The sequence below is a fragment of the Puntigrus tetrazona genome, chromosome 6, assembly GCF_018831695.1.
Source record: "Puntigrus tetrazona isolate hp1 chromosome 6, ASM1883169v1, whole genome shotgun sequence".
In the NCBI taxonomy this organism is placed as follows: Eukaryota; Metazoa; Chordata; class Actinopteri; order Cypriniformes; family Cyprinidae; genus Puntigrus; species Puntigrus tetrazona.
In genome coordinates this window covers 26,736,325-26,754,761 of record NC_056704.1, presented here as the reverse complement: position 1 = coordinate 26,754,761, position 18,437 = coordinate 26,736,325, and the positions used below count along the sequence as shown (strand labels likewise).

Here is an 18,437-nt window from a genome sequence, read left to right as displayed (position 1 = left end):
AATTCTTGTCATATAAGAGATTTTGAAGGTTTTTCCCCTAAATATCTTGCATGCATTAGTCTTGGATTCTATTAATACTAAATATAATATTTACCACAGCACAAAGACACAATCAGAAAAAAAAGTTGTCAGTTTATTCATACAAATGTACTTGAAATTGGCATAAAAATAACACCAAAGATGGCTTATAAACAATGTGACATATATAAAGACAAACAAGACTGTCTAGAGATGTGGCAAACTCCAAACTCAAACCAGACGATCTAATGGATGAACTGAACAATATCTTGTTCGATCCACGTCCTCTAATGCTGTAAGGGAATCCGTCATTAGTGAGTTTGTCGGACAGATGCGCGCACACACACACACACACACACACTCTCTATCTATCTATCTCTTCTTCTTGCTCTCCTTTTTCAGTTTCTGTCGGATTTGTTGAACAGGTCCCTTTGGCTTTCGGTTCTGCTCAAAGCTGCGAGCGTCAGCCGGCTCCGGCGTCTCCACCTACAGCAGAACAAAATCATTCATGTTTTCAAGACCTATTTATATATGCCCTTATTTGCATACATTTGCACACGTCTGAACACTGAATAAAGCCAGGTTGGGTAAAAAAAAAATAATATAAAATAATATATATATATATATATATATATATATATATATATATATATATATATATATATATATATATATATATATATATATATATATATATATATATATATATATAATATATAATTTATTTAATTTTTATTTATTTAATTTTTTTTTTTTTTTTTTTTCAGGGAAAGAGGTAAGATAAGGCAAGTGATATATGAGCTACTTAGTTTCTGGCAATACTGTCAACATGATTGCTAAAAATCATGTCCCATTAAGATATTTAGTAAATTTCAGACCATAAATATTAAAACTTAATTCGTGATCAGTGATATGCATTGATAAGTACTTACACTGGACAACATTAAAAGCCATTTTCTCAAAATGTAGATTTTTTTTGCACCCTCAGATTAAAGATTTCTACCAAACACTGTCCCTATCTCAACAGATCACACATGAACGTGAAGCTTTTAGGTGATGTATTCGTCTCAGTTCTGAGTTTGTTTTGTGGTCCAGGGTCACACTTTACAGTGACTTGCCTCACTCTGTAAAAACCTTCAGGACACAGACACCTGTGAAAACTGACCAGAGCATAATGATCAGAGCTTTTGCCTGTAGTTTTCCTGCTTTAAAAGACCTACGGTGCAATAAATCGCATGCCATGAAAAGCCATCATTGTCATACCCTGACATATAAACATTTTACTATATACAAATATCCAAACAGTAATAGCTGTCTCAACGAGATCTGGGTCCATATGCATAAAACATCTCAGAAACGCTCTTAAGAGTTAAAGTCTTAGTTACAAGTAAGAGACCACGGTAAAGAAGCTAAAAGCGATTTTTAGCCAAGTCTCAAGGTGACACTTAAGTGTTGTGAATTAAAGACTACAATGATGTCAAATGGTGTTTATATTGGCATGTCTCCTCGTTTGATTGAAATGGCTCCAACAACTCTAAAAAGCCTTACGATTCTCATAAAAGCTGTTGTTTTTGAAGGTCATTTGTGGACCATATAGTTGTGGACAAAAGCGATGTTTGAGAATTTGACACCAAAGACTGCGTAAGCATATCAAGTCAGCTGTTTATCCAATAAAACTCGCCGAATTATGTTCAAAACATCAGTAAGGGATCATATCGTAGCCATCGCCAGTGACTTTATCACCCCTTTTGAAGCTATTTTCAAAAGCCAAGCAACAAAATCGGTTTCTTGGACAAACCATAATTCTGAGACTCTCAAGCTCCTGTCAAAAAATTAACTACAACTTTGATTTCTACAGTTAGAGCATTGATTTAAGAAGTACGAGATGTTAATAAACCTTACTTTGTCAGTCACAAAAAAATGTATGAAGTCCATCTTTACTGGAAATGGTTTCTCTTTGTTACCAACTAGTTTAGGAGACATCTAGTACCCGAGACCTAGTCTTTAAACCTATGAATCGCTCTTATTCTTAAGTCTTAGGGTTTTTGGCACACTTTAGACTAGAAGTATACTGTATACATAAGGCCCCTGATTCTGTTCGGGGCCCTTTACTGACAGAAACGACACACTGGAGATGTAAGTCACCCGCACCTGTTCGTGGCTCTTGGTCGTGGGTATGATTATAGCTAAAATACAGATGAGCTGAAAAACGGCCCCTAGAAATAATCCATAACGCAGGAGGCTCTCGAAGAAAGTGGGTTCAGGGACCTCCGGAGGAGAAAGATCCAGATCGGCGGACATGATGCGGAGCTGACTGAGGGAGAAAAACACAGATTAGACTCAAAACGGGCTCCAAACCACCCTGACATGACCGTACACGACTCCGTACAAGTTAAACGGAGCAGAACTAGCAGCAGCGTTTGAATATAACGGGGGTGACTCGGCGCGCCAGAGCTAAAATATCATTACACATATAACACACACAAACAAAGCAAGCGCATTACCTAGACATACAAACCGCAGCCTTTTCTGTTTTGTGATAAGTACAAAAAAACCCTTTTGAAACGACAGACTTGCTCCTTTTGTTGTCGGATTCAGTGTAAACACATCCGCCGCTTTTCCTCGCAAGGGGTCCTTTGGGTTTTGCTGCCAACTGCTGCACGGGAGGAGAACGCTTAGAAATGTTATAAACCGCACGATAGGTGTTGTATCTAATTGTTCTTATTGTTCAATGTTATATTTAAAGTCGACGTCTTTTCTTTTGCTTCCTTTCCCGTTATTTTATTATATTTGATTATTTCAGAGCCGCTAAAGCGGATGAGCGGTGTCACGTGGTACATGTTACTTTTCTCAGCGCTGATCAGGACGCACCAATCAGGGTGAATCAAAATCGTTGCCTTTATCGAGAAAAATAATCAGAGCATACTATATCACTATTGTATGTTGTATACTTAACATTTATTATTATTATTATTATATATTTTAAATAATTCATACACATTTCAGGGACATATTTACGTTTGTTTAAGATATTTTCATAACCAAAAAGTTTTTAGTGCTCAACGAGTGAAAACATTACGTATCAAAAGCTACAAAAAACTTAAACATGGCTACATGTGAAAAATAGCTGTTGTTTTGGTTGAAATATGTGACCCTGGACCACAAACACGGGTATATTTGTAGCAATAGCCAACATATATTGTATTTTTAAACTCCCTACCTTAATTTTTTGATTAGTAATATGCATTGCTAGGTGATTTTCTCAATGTTTTGATTATTATTATAATTATTTTGTTATCATCAGATTTTCAAATACCCAAATATCACCATATTCTAATAAACATGCATGAATGTACATATATTTTTTTTATTCAGATTTCAGACAACGTATAAATCTCATTTTCAAGAAAATGACCATTATGACTGATTTTATGGTCCGGGGTCAGAAATACCTCACTCAGTCACTCGTGTTCACTCTCAAGGACTGACACACCACTCCAAACAAATAATATATTTAAAAGATCTTTATTTCCTATGATTAACTAATCGATAACTCATGGATAAATCTGCATGTCGACGTTCTACTGGTTGGTTTTCATCGAGGTTTTTCACATTGGTTGTACAGGATGACAAGAAGCTACAAGAGCGGCCGGAGGAAAGCCTTTCTTTTTTCTTCCCCGGCCGACGTGTTAAGATTGTAGAAGGGGATTTCAAAGCATGCCAAAGCATCCACGAAAGGAATCGACAACACTGGAACCTCCACACAGGACGAACGCAAAAGGAAGGCATCAGTTCTTTGGAAGAGTCTTTACGGGGAGGTTGCGGTGGGATGGACGGGAGTGTTAGGAGATGTTAGTAAGCTGAGATGTTGGCAGTATTGCATCGGGAAGGTCTCTGTGACTATACGGTCCGATATTAGAATGCAACGAATGGAAAACTCTCAACACAGAGAGGGAAGGGGGCCAGTCGACTGGCATCCACAGTGTCCCAGGGAAGACTGGGATTTTGTTGCTTGCTCTGCAGAGGAACACCGGAGCCCTGCAGTTTGATTCACGTTCACAGAAGAAACATTAAGACATTATTCTACATTGGTCCTATCGCAAAGTACAACACACGAGAAGCAGACAAATATTCCTAAGCAGCAGTAGACAGTCCAAGGCTGTTCCAAGCGAACAGAAAGTCATAGAAAAGAAATGATTACATACCACTGACCCGAACATTCGATGAAGGAATTAAAAACAATAAATGTGAATGGCCACTAAAAGACTACCTTTATTCATTAACTAGCCATCCTGGCCTCGGTTTGTGTTTTGATTTAGACAAGCATTCATCTGCCCCCGTCTTAAACGCGGAAATAAAACACTCCAGCAGTGCGCCTTTTGATCGCTAATTTTCCCAAAATAGAAAAAACTGAGATCGTTGTGGGAAAATATACGCAGTTCTTCAGAAAATCATACACAAACTTGTCTGAAAAAAATAAATGTACAAATAAACAACAGATCTGTTGGGCTGGTTGTCAATTGCACACATATTGCATAATAAAGTCATGCCATTGTACATTTGGATCACCATATTTATGATAATACATCACTTCATTTATTTTGCAAGCAATTACGTGAATATGCTGTTTATTATGTAACCTCAAATGACTTAATACTATAATCACGAGGGCGTCGCTTTCTTGTCTGCCGATATCCTTCAAAACTGAAACCGTCTTTGAACAGACAGTTGCTCTCGCATCGTTTTGGCTCAAATGCGTGAAGGTTAACATTATTGATATCTGTTGAGGTGTTTGTTTTGTCCGAAAACGATGAGCTCTTGCGAGGGCCCATGCATATGGCTTCTAGTTTCAGAAATTGGTTTTACACACTGTACATTAAAAGGTGAATCTCACGAGACGACATTCAGGTCACATGAATCAAAAGAAGGAAAGAAGTTAAGCCTATTTTAAGACCATTGCTGCTTTTGGTGTTGTTATAAAAACGAAGCACTTTTTTTTTCCGTTAACGTAAAGCGATGCGATCTGATGGAGCACAACGCAGTGCGATAAAATGGTCCTAAACATTTCTTAAAGCAAAATACACTTTGTGTTTTCTGATCTTGTGGTGAAACGTAACCGGGATGCGTCTGTGTGAGATTCACCCTAACAAGACATTCCTGTAAATTCACAACCTGAACATTTTTATTTCTTATTTTCACAGCAACAGGACAGAATACACACAGAAACGTAACAAATACATGGACAGGAAAGGTAAACGAACGCAAATAAAATCGAACTGACACCACAAGCATGAGTCTAACACTCACGTTACACACAGCTCTTAATTCTGTGTTGCGAATTTAAAAGTATTTTGAAAAACTCTATATTAATATATTCTTAAACGTCTTACGCCCTTTCAGGGAAATTTCATAAAATGTGCATTCAGTGCATTTTCTTTCCTCTACATTTTATTATCAAAATGACAAATGCCACACGTACACAATATAATTATGCTCTATCTTTAAAACATGCTTCTATGTACATCAATTTATAGGTACATGCTGTAGAAACCGATTTGATCAATGCATATATACACAAGCATCGTTGGGGATGAAGAGCGGAGCCGAACGCTTCGGATTGCTTTTATTAGTATTGTTTACCACGCGCCCAGTTAACCGCCACTTACCATTCCGTTCCAGTTAATACTTTGGCATCTCGGAGGGGTGGAGTTTACTGAATGGGTTTGAGCTCCGGACAAAGGCGGCAGTGACGTCAACCAGGCATTTCGAACGTATGTCAAACAGGCCGAGATCATGAAAACACGACGGCGAGCTCTCGAGGACACGACGACTGAGTGCAAGTTTCATTCGTACGATCCCACGATACATTCACAGCCAGCTTTAGTTCCTGTCAGGTTTGGCCAGATGGGATCTTCTATGTGTGAGATTTGGCACTGTAATCGCAGCGTTACAGTAAAAGAGACGTGTCTATAGCTTTACACTGACTGCGTAAACCATGCTTGGCTCGTGTTGAATGTTTATTGCGTTAGCCCATTTATCAATCGACTACAAAACCGTAAACCTGGATCGTCTTTCTGTTGGGCGCATAAATGCAAATGCGTCACGTTTTTGTGTGTCTTATGAGCTAATAGCCTAATTTACCTATCGACAATGTAAACAAATCTGCCCTACACCGGTCGCTTCTCCTGGGATGTTTAAGTGAACGTTTGCAACATAAACTCGCCATTATTTGAACTTATGATTAGGCACAAAATTCCAGCTCCTGAAACAAATTCATTCCTGTTCATGGGATGAAATAAATAACCACCTCTTGTGATATTTAATCCAGTTGAAAATGTAAAATAATATGACATGTAGGTGCAAAAATGGTGCGTTTGCTGATTTTTTTGTGCACTTTCATACTTGGTTTTTGCTATTTTTGTATTTGCGTATTTGGCTGGAAAATTGGGCTGCAGAGTAGAAAATGGTGTGTAAAATATCCTTCTGCTGGCTACTTCTCCGATTACCATTTTGCGTTTGCTATTTAGGTGCACAATATACTGTTTCAGACCAAACGTGTCCATTTCTCCTGCCTCAGTTTACGCGGTTGTGGCGAACATGTGATATTGTTCATATTTTCAAGTATATTCTTTAGAATATTTTTGTTGGTGATTATGCGAAACAAACTGGCAGAGCGCGTACGGATGAGTGTGGGGTGTCATGCAGTGGCGGGTTGGTTAGTTAGTTGGTTAGTCAAGCTGAGATGTGAGAAGTTACTTCTTGGCATTAAGGGCAGCCAGAGCGCCGTCGATGTCTTCCTCCGGCTGGAGGGGATGCCACTGGGCGATGGGACGGCGCGGGTTGGCCAACATGTCAGACCAGTGCTTAAGAGCTGTGCCTGAGGCTTTGCTGCCAATGAAGATCTTCCCGATGGCATCGTTTTTGCCAATCTTATCGTAATCGAAGACCGTCACTGCCACAAGGATTTTCTAGACACACACAGACAATCGTTTAGCCAAAAATAATATATTAAAAAGTGCAAAACTGTTGTTTTAAAGATAATTAGTATTAATATTGCGCAATATTTCTGTATGTTTATGTTGTAATGTTTAACTTATGGTTAAAAAGGTGTTTAAACGCACATCAAATTAAACCATTGTTCTGGTAGAAATTGATTAATTTTAATTTAATTATTACACCTGCACAACCATATTATTGCATTGAATACAATGGAGGCATATAAATGCTAATTATTACTATTTTTTCTGGAGTTATATTAGAATTATAAATTCTTTATATAAAAAATAATAACAAATATAAAATATTACTGATTGCAAATATTTAATGTTAACTGCTTCTAAAAAAACAATTACAAAGAATGTGTTTACAGCCTTTAATAATGTCTTAAGTTATAAACAGAAAAGGTTTTAAAAATGTCAGAATTGGTTACATTGTATTAACACCCGGCACTGATCTTCTTTTGGCTTTCTATATTAAAAAAATGTGATTTAAAAAAAAAAAAAAAAAAAACTTTTTAGTTTACTGGTATTTTTATTTATTTAGTTATATATGTTATTTATTTATTTTCCCCCTGATTCTCCTTTTTTGTATTTAGTTTTGGTTTATTGGAAAAAAGTACACAAAAGCAATGATGAATATGAACATCTTATGTACTAATCTTTTCCAAACAAATAATAAGAATAAAAAAAACACAAGTCTACCTGCATCTGCTCCAGTGGGATCTCAAAGCTGAAGGACTCATTGTAGTACGGATTCAGAGTGTTCTTCTTCACCGTTGTCTTCTTCTTCTTTAGACGCTTGCCGTTCTGCAATAGCTGGATCTTCACATACGGGTCTGCAAAAGGTCAAATGTTGAGTTAATTGCATCAAACATATGAAATATAACTTGCTGGTGGCATATATCTCAGCTTGTCTCTCACCAGACAGGCCGCCCACGTCCATCTTCTTCAGGTTCTTGGCTTCGAGGATGCAAACGGTCAGTTTGCCCGCAGTAGGAACGTAACGCAGAGAGATGCAGATGTCACCAAGCTTCTCCGGCTGTAAGAAGAAGATCGTTTATGATTAGAAGGTACTGAACCACAGCATCTCTGCTCGTCTCAGAACAGTTAAAAATAGAACAAAATATCAAATCCTTTAATAAGTCACCTCTTCTTTCTCAGCGCTATCCAGGTCTCTCCACTCCTCAATCGGCTGTCCCAGATCCACAGTGTTCATGGGTAGTTTGACCTCACCGATGATATCATGCTTGGAGAAGCGGTCGTAGTCATACACAGACATGACCAGCGTCTTCCCACCCAGCTCCTGGTACGGGATCTAACATGGAGAAGAATCAACAAAAATGATACATACAGGTGTCTCAAACCAGTGCTAAATCATACATCTGAGCACAGGACATACTGTCCTTTGAGGATTGTTATACATAGGAGATGCAAGCTGTTTTTGGTTAGCTCTTCCACTGACGTAAAAGAAACTTATTTATTATTTGATAATTAGATTATGTCGTTATTTAATAAATGCATCTTAAAATATATTTTGGCAATTAACAAAAAAACTAAATATTCTAATTAATTATTCTGATATATTAAAATAAAGTAAAAGTTTGTGAAGCAAATTTCTAAAATATTTCGAAAATATTAAAATACAAAACTAATATTATTTATAAAACACGTTAAATAATATTTACTAAATACAACATATTAAAAGTGTGAATCAAAACCATGCATATCTTAAAATATATGAAAACATTTTATATTGACTATATAAAATATGATATATTATATATAATTATATTAAATTATAATACAGTATTAAAAGTATTAATAAAAGTATTGACATTATAATCCAATAATACTATAATATTTTAAAGCCCATAAACTTGTTTAAATATGAAATTAAAATAAATAATAAAATAGTAGTATAATACATTAAGTATTTGTGACTGAATATTATTTTTTCAAATGTTAAAATATAAAATATTAATTCATATTTAAACTGTTTAATACCTTAAAATATATCAATATATTGGCATTTAAAACGATATATATTCAGTTTACAGTTGATTTTCTTTCCTTTTTTGCCATTAATTTTCACATCATTTGCATGAGAAAACCTCCTCCTCACTTGGCTTTGTTTTCTCTATCTCGCTCGTACAGTGTGCAGATACGGCCGATCCATTTTTAGAAACACAGTCAGCCGTTCTCACTGTAAGGCAGGAGCTTTGAAGATGGCCAATTGTTCCTGTCCTAGATCACTTTTCTCAGAGTGAGACTATTAGAGCTCTACCAGTGTCCACCAGAGGATGCTCGGCCCCTCCGGAGCTCATTACTGACTCTGGGAAACTAAAACTCATTCAGGAGCTTGCTGGTAGCATTAGGACAGAAATGCTGGTGTTGCAGAAAACCACCAATAAACACTAATGACAGACCAACATCACTGGAGGCCTATAGCTATTTTCGTTTTATTTGATATTTGTAATGCGTTAGAGCCAGGGTTTTACTGATCAAACAATTTTATATGTATATATATATATATATATGTTTTATGCATCTATATTTGACCAACAGGATGACTGACATTACAATGAGTCATTTTAAAATAATAAACAGCTTACCTTGAAGACAAAGGATTCGTTGAACACTGGGTTGAGGGTCTTTTTGTGCACCTTGGTGTCAAACTTCTTCTTCTTGTCTGGTAGGAGGAACACTTTAACGTAAGGGTCGGATGTGCCGCCAGAGTCCATGGAAATCAGATCGGCACACTGCATGATTCCCACGGTCAGCTGCGTATTAAAAAACAGTTCCAAGACGAGAGATATAGTGAATGGAAAGAATGTCTTGTAGGGTAATAATATAAAATCCTACATGACATCTCTTTGGTAGATTTTAAACTATATTAAACGGACAAAAAATATGAAAAGTCTCCTGCTTCTCAGATTTTTTACTGTATTTTTGCTCAAATAAATGCAGCTTTTGGGAGCAGAAGAGATGTCTTTCAAAACCATAAAAACTCTTACAGGCCCTGAACATTTGTACAGTACATGTCTTTTTCATGACTTCCACTCCACTGTTCCAGGGTAACAATAGCCTAGCAATATCCTGAGGCTTTCTGCATATTAAAATAGTTTCTGATTGCATTAAAACCCATGGTAAGAATAACAGTTCACTGTCATTAAGGGCTGTTTAAACTCATTTTGGTTGAGCCGTAAGCAACTTTACCTACAGCTGTGACTCAGCAGATACTAAGCCGTGCTGTTAAACACCATCAATGGTGAAAGATACAGCACAGCACGAGCACAAACTTTCTCACAGATCATAACACAGGGAACTTTTGAAAGATGTATTAGTTAAAAGAGTAGTTCATAATATAAAATATAAAATATAAATTGTTTACTCAGTCTCATGTTGGTCCACACACAAACACGCTGTTATTTTTCAGTGGGACACAAAATGAAAACTCTTGAGAATCTTTTCAAAAATTTCTATTAATTACCGCAAGACTTTCGTATCTTAATCATATAATTATGTCCAAATGCATCTTAATATATTTTAATATGAGCCAAAAATGAATAACTAACACTATCAAAAAATAGGTAATAACACACCTCAAAAAAAAAAAACCCCTGCAGATCTGCAAAGAGAGGCCTGAAATGATCTAACTTTGATGGTGAGTTTATGCGTTATTCTACTGAACTGGTCCAAAGTCAAAGTTGGAAACATCTTGAAAAAATTTATTTTCTCTAAGAAAAATTGTAATATTTTTCCTCTCCCCAATTTGTCACAACTGAAACACAGTACTAATCATTTAATTTATAGTGACCTATTAAGCTTTTGCTTAAGCTAATATATTTGTATAGTATATATTTATGATATATATATATATATATATATATATATATATATATTGCTATTAAAGATTTTTCTGTGATCAATTAATAACAATTACATTTTCAACAATATTTCAAGTGTAATTTATGAGCTATGTTGTATTCTACTGATTTCAAATTTAAGGATGAACCTTGATTTTTGTCAAAGCATCTCATGTTTCGGTTGTGACTGTACAGTTTTGGTAGAGACAGATTAAAAAATGATTCATACTTTCAAATGTGAAAAGTTTTGTTTTCGACAACAAAAATAACAATTCAGAAGGTATATTTAACTTACTATAAGCAAAAGTGGTCAAATTATGTTTAATACATTGGAAAACACAGTCATGTGTGCGTTTTCTTCCGTCACTGACCTTGAAATGAAGCATATAATAGTGTCTTCAGAGACACGAGCAAAACTGCTACAAAATACATCATATTTTGTTATAAAATTTGACGTGCTTTTGCCAAACAGCCACTAGCACTGGAATCAGCTCCCCAAATTTAGTATGAAACAAATATTGGATTTCATTCAGCAGATATGATACTCGGGCGAAAGTTATTAGTTTATATTCTAGCATATGATATCATTAATCTGACATCCTAACCTTGTTATCCTGGAAGTCGTAATCCAACGAGTACTGAAGCTTTCCGAGTTTCTCCACTTCTTTTTCTTCTTCCTCTTTCTCCTCCTCCGTCAAACCAGTTTCTCCTTCTTCATCATCATCATCCTGTTGTTTCTGTAGGGCAGACGACAAATAGTTTTAGCGAGTCGATATCTGGGATGAACGTATATCTGGTTTCTGTCTATAAGCATGCCACAAGCTCAGGGCCCGGTCAGTTGCAGTAGAGTTGGAGAGATGCTTCTATCTGGCCTGACCTACTGGTTATCTGCCATAGCAGACTCATCATATCATTCAGGGTTGGATGTTGCAAATGACTCAAGTTCACAATTTTTATTGGTGACACTTTTTTTTTCTGTTTGGTTATCTTGGCTTTCCAGATTTTATTTCTTCTTTAATACAATTCCAGTTTGCCTCTGTATTCAAATTAGGTTTGGTAGTGAATGAAAAACAAACGCTTTTATTAATATGCATAATTTGGCATGCGGGCGTTTTCTCATCATCAGCATGATAAATTTAACTGTTCATCAGTGATACTCCAGGGAACGAGTGATGACAGCAATTTTTTAAAAGAAGAACAGACTCCTTTGTGCTATTCTTGGCGTATGAAATGCTGACATGTTGTTCTTGTGTGTTTCTGAATACCGTCCAAACTGCAGGAAGAGAATAAAATCTATAACGTGCGCAATTCATTTTTTGTTTCCACAAATAGGTCACAATTCCAGTGTTATGCAGTGGCCTCAAAAAGGATTTGGACGCTAACCACACTTCAAAATGTCTGAAAGCTATCGCATAAGGGTTTTCAAAGTTATTACCATCATTACCTATGAGAATGGAGAAATACAGAATATTTTTAAAAGAAATTATGCATCATTAGCATCTCAAATGCCACCTGGCTGGATATTTCGTTATCCAAAACAATTACATTGAGACGTTTTAAGTGTGGCTGAAGCGTCTAAATAGTTTTTGTGTTCACTTTATGTGAAGATGATGCATAACAGAATTATTATGCTGTATGAACTGAATCTGTGCATTACCTCTTGAGGGCAATATGATTTAGGGCTTTAAATATTAACTAACTCTCCCAGGTTTTAAAGAAAATAAAACAAATGACGACTGATTTAAAGATTTTGTTAGGGAAGTTTTAATGTGCCACCAAAAAAATTGTCACTCTCAAGTCAGTTCCTAACCATATCCATATACAAATTAAAGGGCACAGCAGAATATGTGCTAATATTAAAAACAAATTCTTAATTTCCATGTGCTTTTAAAAGATTTCACTGATTCATATGTTTTTGTTACATTAAACTGAATCGACTATATAGTCACAGAACATGAGCTTATGTGGTTAAGGTTTACGGCTAGCTCTAGCCCCCGAGACATCAGGACTTTTAGTGCAGTTAAAACAGCCATGCCCTTTAACACATGCATTCATTGTGAGTCTTGTGGGTAATTTCTTACTAACTCCAAACATCTTGCCAGTATTAGTGAGTTAATAATTAGTTATTCCATTCACACCTCCTAAACAAGTACAACTATTTGTTATTGTATTAAGATCATCTTTGCACCACTTTAAGTGGGCTTTTCATATGCATTGTAACTTTCCTTTGTTTTTAATTGTATTCTCGTCAAGCAGCAGGTACAAAAGGCTTAAAACAAGGAAGTTACAACAGCCATTCCATCCAATCCCACCCACGCGGTGCTAGCACTCAGCGGCCAAACAGCTGTGCCGTTCATCCGTCCACCTACCGTAGCGCCGACGCCCATGAGCGTCAAGAAATGCGGCGCATTAGACACATAGCGGGAGGAAGGAGAGCAGAGAGAGAGGGAGAGGTTGAACTCACGACACACCAAAAAACAGAACCAAAGACAGTCAAGACAGTAAACAACACCAAGAGCACCGTTTTGAGAAATGACACACTGCCCTGTTTAAGAAATCTGTATGCGAAGAGGTTTGGAATAAAGTTATGGCGTTAAGTTTTTAAGGATCAAACTATGAAATTTGTGTATACTAGTGTACATCGAAAGAAATCGTTGCATTTCAGTAAAACTGTAGATCAGAAAGTGTCAGTGCACTTCATCTTTTGCTAAATTAACAGGGTAATAATGAGTGTAATGAAAATAATAGCTTTATTTTCACCTCACCTTGGCACCGCGGTACTTTCTTAGACCGAGGCTCAATAAATTCACTTCTGGTGTTAAAGTTGCTAAATAACTTTTGGGTTTTTTGTTAATAAAAATTAATGGCTCTAGAGACAAAAAGTAATGCAATGCATAAAAAGTAACTTTATGTAGCACATCATTGTAATGCATTAATGTCATTAAATCATTCGCTCAACCAATTAGTTCAAGCTAAACATTCAGTGACAAATTCATTCACTGATTAGTTGTCAAATCAACTGAAGTTTTTTTTTAAATAAATGATTCATTGTGCTTTGAACTACAAGCTGTAACTGATAATATAGATTATAAACGTCTTGTTTAATAATAAGAAGCTATATTGCATTGACAATCGTACGGCTGGTCCGGCACTCATTTTATAAATGATTTTTATGATTAAAATCACATGAGCAGCACACTTCTTTTGGAATATCCAGTGTACCATTTCTCTTCAAAAAAAACCAAAACACTCACATTACTCACAAACACAATAAAAAAGCTTGAAGCTAATCACATAACAGACTCTTCTTCATTATCAGTGCAACGCACACAAGTGGTCTGAGTCTTGTTTTCATTTCTTAATGATGCAACACTCATTTTTGTTGATGTGCCCAGTTAATACGGGAGTTAATATCATCTGGTTTTAATTCTAAAATCAAACAGATTGGAGTGTGCATCAGATATTTTAGCTACATTATGTAATGCTGTCACGTTGGGTGATACTGAACACTCTGTTACATACATCTCCACCCTGCATGTTCTTCATGTTGAAGCCGTCCTTTCCCTTTTTGCCTTTCTTGTTCTTCTTCTTCTTACAGCAGCATTTCTTAATGATACAGAAGCAGCAGGTGAGGATGAGGAGGGCGGCCACTACAGCGATGGCGATGAGCGCCCATGGAGGCACTGCAGAGCATCATGGGATAAAAATGAAAGAAATTTATTTAGAAGATGGGCTGTTACCAAGAGTGTGACGGTGACTTTTTAACATGGCGACCGAAAAAGATAATTTATGACATTTTAAAGAAAGAGTACAAATACAAACATGTTTTCAAAAATAAATAGTGAATTGTGACTGCAGGTTGAAATGAACGAGTAAGGCACACCAATTTCTTTTTTTACTTATTTAACCAGGAAATCCTGGTCAAGATGGCAGCAAAGATCAAGGTTACAAACATAAAACTGAATTTTCTAAAAACAATATAAATCCTAATCAGAATATTAATGGTAGTATAGTTCACCCAAAAAATTTAATTGTAGACGTAGAAGAGTTTGTTTCTTCATGGGAAGAGATTTGGAGAAATCTAGCTTAACAACGGATCCACTGCAATGAATGGGTGCCATCAGAATGAAACAGTCCAAACAGTCCATAATTCATAATAATGCTTCCTTCAGTGAAAAAGTTAATCTCCTGCTGTAGTCGTACATCAAAGATACATATCCCATATATTTGATTAGATCTGTTTTAAACAGTATTTACTTAAACAAACCGTGCTTGATCTGTGCCTATTTCTCTCCTAATTCAGACGAGACAACTTTTTCATATTATGGATAGAAAGCTTGTTTCAGCTGGAAGCAATGGTTTTAAGTTAAAGTAGCTTTTCATCTCACAAGAGGGTAACTGATGGACTGGAGTGGAGTGGATTACTAGTGGATGTTTTTATTAGCTGTTTGGATTCTGACGGCAACCATTCACTGCAGAGCATCCATTGGTGAGAAAGTGATGCAGTGCTACATTTCTCCAAATCTGTTGTGATGAAGTGAGTAAATTCTCATTGTTTAATAAACTATTCCTTTATGTTGCATTGCGCTTTTACTGTAATTCAGAAAGAAGGTAAGTTCGGTCAGATATCTAAGGGCCCAATAAAGCATCTAAATCCATAAAACATCTTCAGCATAATGATACTCTATTGATTTTCTTGATGTAGTGGGACTGTTACACATCTCTGCAGGACTTACATGGGATTTTATCGATCTCATTGAGAAATTTGCTTTTGATTTCCTCAAAGACGTCATTCTTGTTGACGGGTCCCTCGGACTCGGTGGAATTGTCCGCAGGTGTGGAGACGGCGGGAGCCATCGTCATGGTGTGTGACGGGTGGGTGCCGCCGAGGCCCGTGGGCTCCGGGCCCACCATGGCTTCCGGCTTCTTTTTGAAGAGGTTCCACTTCATGATCTCTGGCTCGACCACTCAGGGACCCTGGAAAAGATTAACAGAATTGAAAGACCAAACACATATAAAACAAAACGTATATTCAAGTCTTGAATGCATTTCGATCGTAAGGATGATAAGAACAACTGTAGCTTCCAAAAACATCAACGCACTACTGTCTTTTATGCAGGAAGTGCAAAGTCTGCAGCATTAAAAAAACCTCAAATGCAATTGTCGCGATATATATTTATTATTATGAGAATCTTCAAATCAAGAGCTTGTTCTTCAATAAAAAACAAATGAGCACAAGCGAAAAGAAAACAAGGCTGAGACCTCTCAGAAGCGTCTCAGGCAGCTCTTTTTAATAACAAAATGGATGGCCTTGCATTTAAATAATGAAAGGGAGAAATAAAGCGCCAGAGCTTCAGGCCGTTAAAGGATGCGGTGCAAGATAAACGACAGAACACCGCACTGCAGGACAAAACACAAGACAGCTTGTCCTGGGACGACTCGGTGCCTTTGACTCATTCTGGTTCCTGTAAATTTTCCACTAATTTTCGTTTATGTTATTAAAACAGGACTGTTCCTCACATCACCTAGAACATCCTTGTATGGGAAAAAAATGTGTCTCTGATTTGACATTCACTGCAGCATTCACCTCCAAAATGTCAGATAATATCTGCTGTCACTGCGGATAGCTTCTCACAACCTTGTGAATGAAAACCCATAAAACTTCTGACTATAAATGAGTGTAGCGCTGCTGGCAGGTTGAACATTCTGATAGATAATATTTAAAATGAAATGAAACAGCGAGACAACGCAGTGTTAACGAGGTGCTCTGATATGTATGGAGATAAATACGTGGATTAAATGATAAATTTAATCCACGTAAAAAGAGGTCTAAAGCTAGACCCTGGATTTATTATTGCTGGTGGATAGATACAGCAATAACTAAACACTATCGAAGTAACATGATTTTGTGAAAAAAGAAAAGCATAAATACGGTAAATATAATCTTAAAACCTTCAAATCATTACTGAGTAGGTTTAGATTATCTAAGTGCTAATGAAAGGATTATTTGTAATGGATACTAATCTATTCTGTAAGATTCAAGATGGGTTTTGTTTTTCGTTTGTTTGTTTTTAATGCCAACACAAATCAAACCGTATCTGTGTGTTTCTATGTGAGTTTCTTTAGTCAGTTGAAATATATGTATTATATATGGTCTATGTCACAGCACTGGCTTTTTCTGCACTTGTATCTGAGCTATGCTTGAGAAAAACAATCTGGAACTGCCTCCTTCCTCGCCAACCGCCAATAAACAACCATAAATACTAATCAATAACAAGCTTAACAAAGCCAGCTATTGACTATCATTTGTACGCTGTTCTTCTCTGAAAGAATCAAATGGGTTTGATTTAGCAAATGCACATCTCTTTTCCAATCCATGCTGGATAAATCTTCAAAAGATCCTCAGCCTCCACCCTTCAATACATGCAAAACCAATCTGCACTATTTAGGTGGCAATCACTGATGATACCAGCGTTCGAGGGGTTGCATTGATTTTGTGGAGCTCAACATCTATCCACTTCTCTCCAGCACCGCAGAGCTCACCTGCTGCGTGCCACTGACATTTGTGCTCAGAGCTGCTTTATTGACTGACAACGCTGTGTCACCATCTCTTTTCCTCAAGAGTGAAGCATGTGATAAAAGCGCCCTTTACACGTTCACACCATGATAGTCATTAGGACGCTCTGAAGGCTTTGGATCAGTTTGGGGGGCTTGGCAATGTTCCCAATACAAATTTCATAACTCTTCAGTAAAGTCTTGAACTAAACAACGTATCAAACCTCAAATAAAAGCAATAAATACATCTTCTCTCTCTCTCTCTCTCTCTCTCTCTCTTTTAATATAATATATAATATATAATATACTAATAATAAAATAAATAAAAATATGTAATAGGCTTTGTATAGGCTTTGATTAAGAAAATATTATATATTTTAATATAAGAAATATTATGTATTAAATGTTATATATAGTATAATATATGTGTGTTTTAGTTAATATAATAATATCAATTTATATTAATATATTATACATTTCAAAATATCTAAATACTTGTTAGAATATTAATTAAATAATAAATAATAAATAAATAATAAATAATTTTACTTTTGATATAACTGTTTTATTGTATATTATAATTTTACACTGAAATACATAAATAATAATATTATGCTTTATTGATTTGGTAGCCATTGTTTGATCATATCTGATGTCTATTGATTAATTTCCAGAAAAAAGATACTGCTAAAATATAAATATAATATAAATATAAATATAATATAAAATATCTCACGTGAACTGTCCTTCACACTGCCAAATTCATGAAATGTACATGCAAATCTATGCTGATTATGTTGAGTCTGAAGAGGCTGAGCACTGGAAATGTGATCTGTCTTAATCGTGGAGACAAATTAATTTACTGCACACTCTAAAAAAGCATCCAAGACAAGAGGACAGAACTAGGATAAGCGGTCAGTCGGCTCACAGGGTTTCACCCTGATTATGTGTGTCTGCGACGGGGACACGCTGGATTTAGACATGCATTTGTCTAGTTCAC

At 36.2% G+C, this 18,437-nt stretch overlaps 2 protein-coding genes across 8 annotated transcripts in view; both read right to left on the bottom strand.

The window, feature by feature from the left end:
• Positions 1–112: 112 nt before the first annotated feature.
• manbal (mannosidase beta like) lies at positions 113–2,683 on the bottom strand. Its single transcript, XM_043241712.1, has 3 exons — positions 2,523–2,683; positions 2,170–2,332; positions 113–504 (listed from the first exon to the last, which is right to left on the bottom strand). Exons 1-3 carry the CDS (start codon positions 2,528–2,530, stop codon positions 391–393), a joined length of 285 nt encoding a protein of 94 aa, XP_043097647.1. The 5' UTR covers positions 2,531–2,683; the 3' UTR covers positions 113–390.
• Positions 2,684–3,527: 844 nt separating this feature from the next.
• Positions 3,528–18,437, bottom strand: part of LOC122347445 (synaptotagmin-2) — a 37,007-nt gene continuing 22,097 nt past the window's right edge. For 6 of the 7 annotated variants that reach the window (XM_043242724.1, XM_043242727.1, XM_043242726.1 and 3 more), the window contains 8 exons: positions 15,619–15,859; positions 14,405–14,565; positions 11,488–11,619; positions 9,629–9,796; positions 8,164–8,331; positions 7,938–8,055; positions 7,719–7,852; positions 3,528–6,986 (listed from right to left, as the gene is read on the bottom strand). In XM_043242724.1, coding sequence (XP_043098659.1) covers positions 6,771–6,986; positions 7,719–7,852; positions 7,938–8,055; positions 8,164–8,331; positions 9,629–9,796; positions 11,488–11,619; positions 14,405–14,565; positions 15,619–15,832 — 1,311 coding nt within the window. In that variant the 5' untranslated portion in view covers positions 15,833–15,859 and the 3' untranslated portion in view covers positions 3,528–6,770. The remainder of the gene's footprint in view (positions 6,987–7,718; positions 7,853–7,937; positions 8,056–8,163; positions 8,332–9,628; positions 9,797–11,487; positions 11,620–14,404; positions 14,566–15,618; positions 15,860–18,437) is intronic. The other variant, XM_043242730.1, reaches the window with a different exon arrangement.